General features: G+C 40.0%; 1 protein-coding gene across 1 annotated transcript; it reads left to right on the forward strand.

The window, feature by feature from the left end:
• Positions 1-9,347, forward strand: LOC104039323 (inducible T-cell costimulator). The gene is made up of 5 exons (XM_009505614.2): positions 1-73; positions 5,958-5,996; positions 6,761-7,099; positions 8,535-8,647; positions 9,258-9,347. Exons 1-5 carry the CDS (start codon positions 16-18, stop codon positions 9,345-9,347), a joined length of 639 nt encoding a protein of 212 aa, XP_009503909.2. The 5' UTR covers positions 1-15.
• Positions 9,348-9,574: the final 227 nt, after the last annotated feature.

Here is a 9,574-nt window from a genome sequence, read left to right on the forward strand (position 1 = left end):
CTGCGTCAGGCAAGCATGAAGTCGGTGGCTGTAATGTTCTGTGTCCTGTGCTTTCAGTTTGAAGCCCTGTACGGTGAGTAACATTTTCGATTATTCTCCATGCAATAGATACCTCTATGGAATATAACCTACCCAAGGACAGGAGACAGTAAATGAGGCATGATAGCAAGGGGCTAGAGGAATAGAGGTAATTAAGCGGCAAAAAGACTGCTCTCAACTTCAGTATCAGTAGAGTTGGTGGGAAGAGAATTCCAGCCAGCACAGGGCATTTGCTCTGAAACTAAAAAGTACAAGTGTTCATTGTTTATATTCTTTAGCTCATCTGCTCAGTGTTACCCTCTAGCTGTTTAGACTGTAGTGCTCCAGCCAGCTTCCCTTGCAGGGCATAAGGTCGTATAACAGCATGATGGTGAATGGCTTAATAAAGAGAAGCCAAGTTATTGATATTAAACCTGCTCTTGTTTGGGCAGGGAATTTTTATACTATGAAAAATGTACATGGCATGGAAGAGTGGATGAGATTGTTTTGGTGCAGGCTTGAAATGCAGACTTAAAAGGAAGTGTAGCATTCTTAATGCTGTGTTTGAGAAGGGGCACGGTGACAGCACTGATCTTAGTCCAGCCATAAACATGGATGGAGTGTTTTACAAGATTCAGTGTTTTATCACTGCTATGCAAAGTAAAATACCAGAGATCTCATTTATCTCTCTAAAACCTACATATTGCCAGGCCAGGGTGGAAATACAGACAGTATACAGAATCATAGAATCACCGATTAAGAAGAGTCTTTTTTTCATACGTACGCTGTCCAAGGATTTGGTATGAGGCATTGTATAAGTAAGACCTGAGGTATAGCGTGCATAGTTACTAAGCACCATCTAAAAATGTTCCTTTGCAGGTCATGCCAAGGCTATTGAATATGTTTGCTTCTGAAATTCTAGTGATACAGGATACGTTTCAAGTCCCCCTGTAGAATTTAAGTACTCCTGAGGTTTCATACGGAATTTAAGCTTTCATTTAAATAAAAACCAGTTTCCAGTTCTTTAGGCAATGCAGATACCCTTCTGAAGGTTAACAAATACAGCAATAGTATACCGAGTTTTCAGATAGATTGAAAAGATGAGTGAAATCACAGGGAAGGAGGACTGTGATCAGTATCTCTAAAGGGGCATGAACTGCTTTTTTTCTCCTTGAAAAGTTCTTCTTAAATCTACTAACAAAAAAATCCTATCAATTTTGTTAAATATTTCTCAGCTAGTCTATTTAGCAGGTATACATGATGAGCATGTTCTTACCTGTGGCTGGAGCTATCTAAAAGGCCATTCCTTGTGGGAAGAAATAGGCTGCAATTTTAAGGGTGCAAATTCTGTCTGATACTGGCATTTCTCCCTTCTTTCTCCCTTCCTTCATATATGGAAGATAGCATTTGGGCAGGGGACTGGGGAGAAGAGAAGGCAGGAGAAAGAGGATGCCTGTATCAAGAAATAGTGTCTCTCATGTTTTTTACCTTACAGCATAAAAAGTACTAATTATTATCATTCTTGCTAAAAAGAAAAGGGCTGTAAAAGATCAGCTTGATGTAAGACGCATTAGCATGATACTCTTATTTAGAGAACAAGCTAGCACTCCAGAGAGTGCTGCCAAGCATTGTGGTGAATTTTTGGGAGTAAAAGCAGAGTGACTTGTGAGATTTTGGGGGGTGAGGGCTGGGGGGTTGACTTAGCAGTTAGCAAGCTCTACTTGTGATCTATGGGTAGGTTTTTTCAATGTAAATAGGTCACAGAAGGTGATATATGTGTGTGCATATATGTATAATGATTTGATAACCCAACTGCAGTAAAGAAATAATTTGTAAGAGCATGGAGCCTCTCTGGTGCCTGTAGAGGAACATGAGCAACGGGATTTTGGAGTACAGAGCTGTAGGATTCCATAGCACTTGAGGCCCTTGCTATGAAACATTGCACATGAGCTTTTGCATGCCAGCATCTGCAAAGCATTATCACTGTTCACCCACAGATCTCCTGTTGCCAATACAGGAGGAAATAATGGTAATTTCTTAGAAGGGAGTCTGAAATATTATCAACAAAGGCTGACATGTTAGTGGTATATTTTATAGGAGTTTCTGTATGTCACGACATATAGAAATCGTTCAGATTATAGATGGCTTCCCAGAGTAATTCTGGCCACTGCTTGCTTTGCCCAGAAGCACTGCTTTCCTCTCTTAATCTTTGATTCTTGAAAGATAGGAACATGTTAGTTTTATGCATATGACTAATGGCACTGAATTGACAGTGTCATCTTTCAGGGTGCCTTGAAAGGCCAAAGCTATAGCAACTTAAAAAACTGTGTATGGCTTCATTGCCGACTTAGTATGAATAAACCAAATGCGTTTGTTTTAAAGGCAGGGTTTGCACTCTCCTTGCTCATCTTCAGAGGCAAACACACCCAAGTGAACTTACGCTTGTTCTTTTTATCAGCTCATGAGTTTTCTGAGACTTGGGGCAGGTAAAACAGACCATAAGAAAACCAATGGATTGGTGATGTTTGCAAATAGCATTGGGTCTGCCAAAAAGCAACCAGAAAGCTCAAAATTGCAATCCCATTAAAATGAAAATAACCCACCTTCCATTGGTCTCAGTGTCCAAGCACACTACCATAGAAATTCCCAAACCTCTGCCAAAGTGCTTTCCCACTGCAGTAGAGATGAAATGGAGACAGAAACATACATGTCTGTAAATACATGTTTACACAGAATGTACACACACGCACACATATTTCATAGTTTAACGTAGCACGATGTTACTTTCGTATACATTTTAATCTCTTGGATTCACATCTGAACCACAGTATTTGTCTTGACACTGCTTCACATGAGCCAGGAACAACTCTATGCAACTCCACAGTGTGACACTGCTATGTAACGAATGAAAGATTTGTTTCCTCATCTCAAAATCCTCATTTACAATTGAATTAGCTGTTTTATGAAAAATACCAGAAAGGTATCTTAAGGCCAAATCTAAACATTTTTAATACTCAACCAGGGAGATTCTTCTATTCATTTCCAACAATGTAGTCTTTTATTCACATATTTTTTGAGGTAGTATTAGGGAGGTTTAGTGAGTGAATCTCAAAATATTATTGGACGTTTAAACCCCAATTTCCTATCTCCAGTCCCAATAAATGTGTATTTATTCTAACTGTAGGTGAGCAAATGACATCGCAAATGCATCTGACCATTAACCACAGAGTGTTACAGGTCCATAGGATTACCCTAGGAATGAACTGGTACAAATGGGCACAGGAGAACAGCAATCAGGCACAGGGAGTGGGGAATAACCCACCTTTTAGTGTGCAGTGAGAGCATTCACATTAGGAGCTGATGGAGAATAGCTAGTGAGTTGGAAATTCATATCAGATCTCACCCATTGTGGTCATCGATGTAGACAAATTTGTGTTTTAATCTCAGGCACAGCTAATATAATTTTAAAATGTGCTCCCTTTATACTGTGCTAAGCACACTCTTCTGTGTGATCACTTGTTTCAGGGGAATGCTAATTACATCACATTTACCAAAATGCTCATTCAGAGAAACACATTACCGAGTCTTTCTTGAAAATAGTCAGTTAAGGCTTCTGGGCCTGGGAGGATACAAAATGATCTTTCAGCTTGCCACAAGGTCACACGAACTACACGCTTAATGACCTCTCTCTGCCCTTTCCAATTAAAACCAAGGGTCTGACAAACATTTTAAACCACCCGGTATGAAAGGGCGATTTCATTAGCTGATAACAATATTGAACTATTCTCAGAGACAAACAGAGAAATTAAATTCAAAGCTGTTGCTTTAGCACTCAGAGTAGGGTAGCCCTGCACTGCTCTGGGGTATTGGGGGAATATGGCACTGCTTTGCGCAGTAGCTGCCCTGACAGAGTCAGCATCTGCCTCTCTTCTCAGGTGACCAGTGACAAATGTAGAGGTCTCAGCTACAGGTGGATGCTTCTCAAAGGTATCAGCTTACATATTCACCATGCTCCCTAGCTTCTGCTATATAAATACACTTGTTTTTTTTCTTCCTGTCCCTAAATAATTTGCTCTTCAGCTTAATTTTAAAGGTATATGTTACAAAACTACAGGCCATCAAACTACAGAGCATTTAAAAAGACATTTATTTCAAATGCTGTTATTGTAGCAGCTGTTTTCTTTCACCATGCGACATGCAAGTCATCAAGAACTGTTTCTTTATTTGACCTTTGCTTTCAGCTTTTCAGACTACATACTATTATGAGGGCTTGCACTTTCTGTATCTGTGCCTTCAGCATATCTAGAGCTCTATTTCATTGTGGGTTGGCGAGTTGTGTGTTCTGTCTGTCTTATGTTCACACCAGCGCTACAAGATGCCAAATACCTTGTCTGTTATCACACATTTAAGTAATAGTCTTGAGAGAAGTACAGATATTAGAACTGTGTTTGAATTAGATAAGGGTGCTGACTGTGCACAGTAAACAAGGAAGAATGTGATAACTAGGAAGAGGGTAAATCAATCAAAAAGGGATAACAGTTTCTATTGCTTTCCAACTGAGCATCGCAAAGCATCTTCCAGAAGTCCACTAGCTTATGTGTCACACTAAAAATCTTTTCAACTAGTATCATTCACTGCAATGTCCTTGCCAATGGTGGTAATTGGGGAGCAAGAATTCAAAGAAGGAAAAAGTATGGGCACTAAAAGATTGCCTCTGTCTAGAAAGAGTTGAGAGTGTACAAAGGTACCCCAATGAGAATAATCATTTGCTCCCTTGCATACGTAGGCTGGATGTCAAAAATAACAGGTGCCTTGGGAAAAAGGTTATTTATACTGTGTAATCAGTGCAATACCTGGCACAGTTGGGGACCTACTCTGTGTGGATCTAGACTACCATGTAGCAGTAAGAAGAATAGGATAGCGCATCAAAGTCTTTAAGTATTTGCCCTGTGCTTCCTTAGCATCATAAAATCCTGATGTATAGTATATTTCAGTCCAAGAAGCCTCTGAAGAATTACTCAGGCTACCAGAAAACAGGAAAATCAGATACATTTCTTTTCTACTTGTCTGTGTACCTGCCTGTACCTCTAGTTTTAAAGCACTCCGAAAACAAACAAAAATTCCAAATGATGCACTATCAGCATGTGCTACGCTGCCGATGCTGACATACAAACCATTTCAAAACAGTACATGCCACCAATGCAGTTAGGAAATTCCACTCTCGGTATTGTCATAGTGGCTGGTGATGGAGGCAGTGGCCTAAAAAATGAATCCAGATCAATTATTAAAAATGTGCCTGTTTCCTGTAACGGAGGCTGCCTGTGCACAATAGATCAAATACAGTTTGATAATCATGAAGAGAAAAAGTTTCTGTTGAAAAGGGACAAAACTGTATGCACTGCTTGAATATTTTCTTGCTGTATGTATTGGAGCATCTTCCAGATATTCATTCTGGATATGCCATAAGATGTTTTGATGCAGTGTTGAGCAGTGGGAGAAACAGAATGAACAGAGGCCGAAATGAGCAGTTTGGTCTGGAAACAAAGTATAATGCTGGTGCGTTGCAGACTCTGGATTCATGAGAAATCAAAAGTCTGTTCTTTTATTTGGGGCAGATTTCCTCAGGATTTTAGGGTAAATTTTATTTTCATCTCAGCTTCTATACATCTATTACTTTGCAGAGGTGTTTTAAGAATTTCTAAATGTTATATGTAAGATCAATATTAATTCTTGCTCAATGCATTTTCTTTCTACTTTCATTTTTATATTTTGTGCTTTTCTTACATCATATGATTTTATAGTGTAGCACATACAGGATCAGATAGGCTAATGACACAAATTAGAAAATAACTTCAGCATCTTAACATTGCATGGCTCAACCTCTGTTCCTGCACCTCTCTTCTTGAATTTTAAACAGGAAACAATTTTGTATTTTTCAGGAGTTGATAGCTGCTTATCAAGACCATGCAAAAATATAGGTAAGACACATTTGCATGATTTGATGTACGGTTTTAAATGCCTTTCTAGATCAGAAAATACTGCCCTTGAAGAAAAAAAATGTAATTTTTTTACAGCACACATTTTTGTCTGAGGGTGTTTCCCATGGTATTGGTCGTTGACTTTACAAAGTCAAACTGTGAGGCAGCAGGAGTTCCTCGGTCAGTTTGCTGTCTTTTTCTTCTCCAAGAAATTTGCAAAATGAAAGTTGCACAGCATCTGAGAAAGGAAAGATAGATTTTGTGGTTAAGGCACTTGTGTAGGAGTTTTGGGTTCACACCTCATTTTAAGTTTTCAGCTACATCATTAGAGTGCACATTATGACCCATAAACCAGAGATAATTGTAATCATCTTTGGCCCACCTTAATTTATCTATGAATAGGACAGTCAGTCTAAGGCAGGGATTAAATGTCCATATAGTGTTTGGTCCATGGTGACCTTTAAACATTATCGATTAGCATACTGATCCAATGCTAACAGTGACCTCTCCAGCCTTATAGTGGGTAACAGGCCAGGCCTTATCATATCTCATTTATTTTCTCAGTGATGTCTGACATGACCAGAATGATGCACTAGTATCTCATTGTACAGGCTGCTTTCCACAGCCAGACTATTCTGAGTACCTACATGCCTTAAGTTTCAATCACATGGTTCACTTGCTTTGTTTAAATGATTTTCTTAACATTTATGGGATTCTTTTCATTGCTATGTGAGTGACTGCACTTATTATTTTCATGTCTCCAGATCAGCCTCATGTCTCTGACCCGCAGGTGATGGTGGAATTTGAAAATGGAAACTTCAGGTTCACATTCCCTAACCCCAAAAATGTGAGTGAGTTCAGCATGACCCTCTTCAAAGGGCATGAAAAGAAGGAGATCTGTGCACTCCATTTGGGTGAGAAGAAAGGTATCCCCAAGAGCAATGTCACCTACTGTCAGACAGAGTATTCAAATAGCAGCACCACTTTCATTCTTAAAAATCTGGAGAGCAAGCATATTGACGTTTATACCTACTGCCTGGAGATATTCTTACCTCCTCCTTATATAGATTGCCGGCTGAAAGAAACCTATTTGTACATCCAAGGTAAGTTTACTTCTCTTCTCCCCTCACTTCAGTTTACTGATAAGTAGACATTGGGCATAGCGATGCTGCAGTGAAAAATGTGACTAGAGTTTCCACAGATATTTCCAAGACAGCTTAAAACAACTTAGCAGGGGGCTGGTAACAGTGGAGCTGTGTTGGCAGACTGCTCAGCATGGCCTCTCGGTATTTATTCATCATATTGGACAGGTTTTGCAGGCCATGCTGAACTCTGCATATTGTTAGTGGCGCCCAAGCTAGCTAGACTACATCTTCTGGAGTACTGCAGTCCCACATTTGCCTGAAGCAGTTATTTCCCATTGTCCATTTTCCAAGCTGCTGAATGCAAACATTAGACTATTTCTAGCCAGGGAAGAATATCCATTCTGAGAGCTATCTTCATGTGTGTAGAATAAAAAAAAATCAGCCATCAAATATCTGTGCTAGTAGTGGTATATGGAACTCTGATGCCACACTGATGTGAAGAAGATGGTGTTCTCCTCTCTGAAGAAGGCCTTCAGTTTTAGAGCCTTCTTAGAGCAGAATAGATCCACAACTGCTGAGAATTTTTGGCCTTTTACTGAGAAGGGCATGGACCAACTTCAGAAGACTCACTGCACAGGCTTTAATTTTGAATTGCCTTTCACTTGGTGGCTCTTTGGTATATTCAGCTGAAAGAGCTAGTGGTGTTTTTGCTCACACCCCTTCTTGGTTCTCCATATAGTTCAGTTACAACATGGTACTGCCTGTTGTCCTTCCCTTGCTATCTTTTCCTGTCTCTCAACACCAGGACTAAACAAAGACAGAGCTGAAATGTTAAGGCTAAAATTATGTGGTTGGGTCAAATTATCTCTCACCTCCTCTGAAGTTAAAACAGCTTCTCAGAATCAAGCTGTGACATCCTTTTTCGTCTGCAGTGTTTCCCAAAGCTGTCCATTTTCATTTGTATGGTTATCCAGATGCTCATTGCTATGCCAGATGTTTCATGTCTTATCATATTCTCTCCCAGATCTGGGCAAGGGTAATTTTGTGTCCCTCAGCTTGCCTTCCTATCCAAACATGACTGCCAAAATCCACCCTTCTTTTGACCAGGCTGCCCTTTAAATCACCTGTGGTACTCACTGAAAGTAAGCATAAGCCTTGTGCAGATCTGAAGTACCATCCTGCTCTCAAGCCCAGCTTTGTTTCTTTTAGTCTCCACTTTCAGCCCTGTGTACCAACAGTTTCACCTCTCCCTTTGGAAAACAGCAATGTTCTGTTTCCTCCTGAATACACTTTTCCAAGGTGGCTTTTCACCTCAGGAAAATCCTTCTGCAGACCTCACTTTTGCTATTTTATTAATATGAAGAGAAGAGGGAAAAGCATTTGAAAGGGTGTGGGGGGGCAGGTCAGAAATTAAAATTATCAATAATGACTTTTTTTGCCTCCCCATCTCCAGATAAGGTAGACTGCATTTCACTGGGACTCATGTCATGGATAGTTATTGGCCTGATCATGTTTGCCATGATTTCCTGTATCTGCTGTGTTGTGGCCTGTTGCTTAAGGAGCAAGGTAAGCAAGTCTATGAGATTCAGCATAACCCTCCTTCGAAGGGTCATGGATGGGGAACTTGATTTAATGAGATTTAGAGGGTGAGACAGGCATGTACGCAGCACGTGATGTGTTTTTTGATGAAGAGACTGAGTTGTTAATTTACCACTGGAATTCAGTCATTGATGACAGCAGCTCAGATTTAATTTTTCTAAGACAGAATTGTTTATTGATTTAAAGGCTGGGAATCAAAGGAAAGAGGAGAAATGCTGCACAGGTCAGCAAAATTACTTCAGTAAGCAATTCACCTGATTGTTTTCTTCGAGAAAGGGAAACAAATCATCAGTGGAGCAATTCCAGCTCTGTTCTGGAGCAAAACCACTTAAACAAAGAACCAGTTGGCTCAGGAAAGAAAGGAGACCATAGACATTAGTTATTCTTTTGGACAACGTGTTTTTTTCTTTTTCAGTTTGTTTTATTCCAAGTTTTCTACATGAGTGCCTGTCTATTCTGACTTTAATATTCCCACTGAAAACAGTTAGAGTAACTGCCTTACTCAAAGAACAAAGGCAGGAGTGGCGGAGGTTAGTGACCACAGATTAAATTCGTGGCATTTTCTCTCTGTTTGCAGAATCAGCAGTGTGAATCCAACTCCCATGAGTACAACAGTGAATACATGCCTATGGCAGCAGTGAATGCAGCTAAGAAAACAAGAATCTGAGGTTGTATTAAACCTAGTTGTACTTGTACCTCTGCTTGTATCTGTTACAAGGCTTTCTCTGGGAGGGAAAGGGCTGCTTGCTGTGTCTCCTGTTGGGTGGTGGGTGAGACTGTTACAATAGCTTGTTAATGGAGTTTGTGCTGCCGTGTAGCAGGAAGAGGAAATGAAAAGCAAAATTTCTGGAAACCTTTTGAATTGGAATGGTGGCCTGGTTCCTAGAAATGCAA

This window comes from Phalacrocorax carbo, chromosome 5, assembly GCF_963921805.1.
Source record: "Phalacrocorax carbo chromosome 5, bPhaCar2.1, whole genome shotgun sequence".
Taxonomy (NCBI): domain Eukaryota; kingdom Metazoa; phylum Chordata; class Aves; order Suliformes; family Phalacrocoracidae; genus Phalacrocorax; species Phalacrocorax carbo.

What these genes read in the sequence shown, in the direction of transcription:
- LOC104039323 (XM_009505614.2), top strand. Translation starts at nt 16, where the DNA reads ATGAAGTCGGTGGCTGTAATGTTCTGTGTCCTGTGCTTTCAGTTTGAA. An exon ending in AAGACCATGCAAAAATATAG is followed by an intron (nt 5,997 to 6,760) that starts GTAAGACACATT and finishes TCATGTCTCCAG; the next exon opens with ATCAGCCTCATGTCTCTGAC. An exon ending in CCTGTTGCTTAAGGAGCAAG is followed by an intron (nt 8,648 to 9,257) that starts GTAAGCAAGTCT and finishes CTCTGTTTGCAG; the next exon opens with AATCAGCAGTGTGAATCCAA.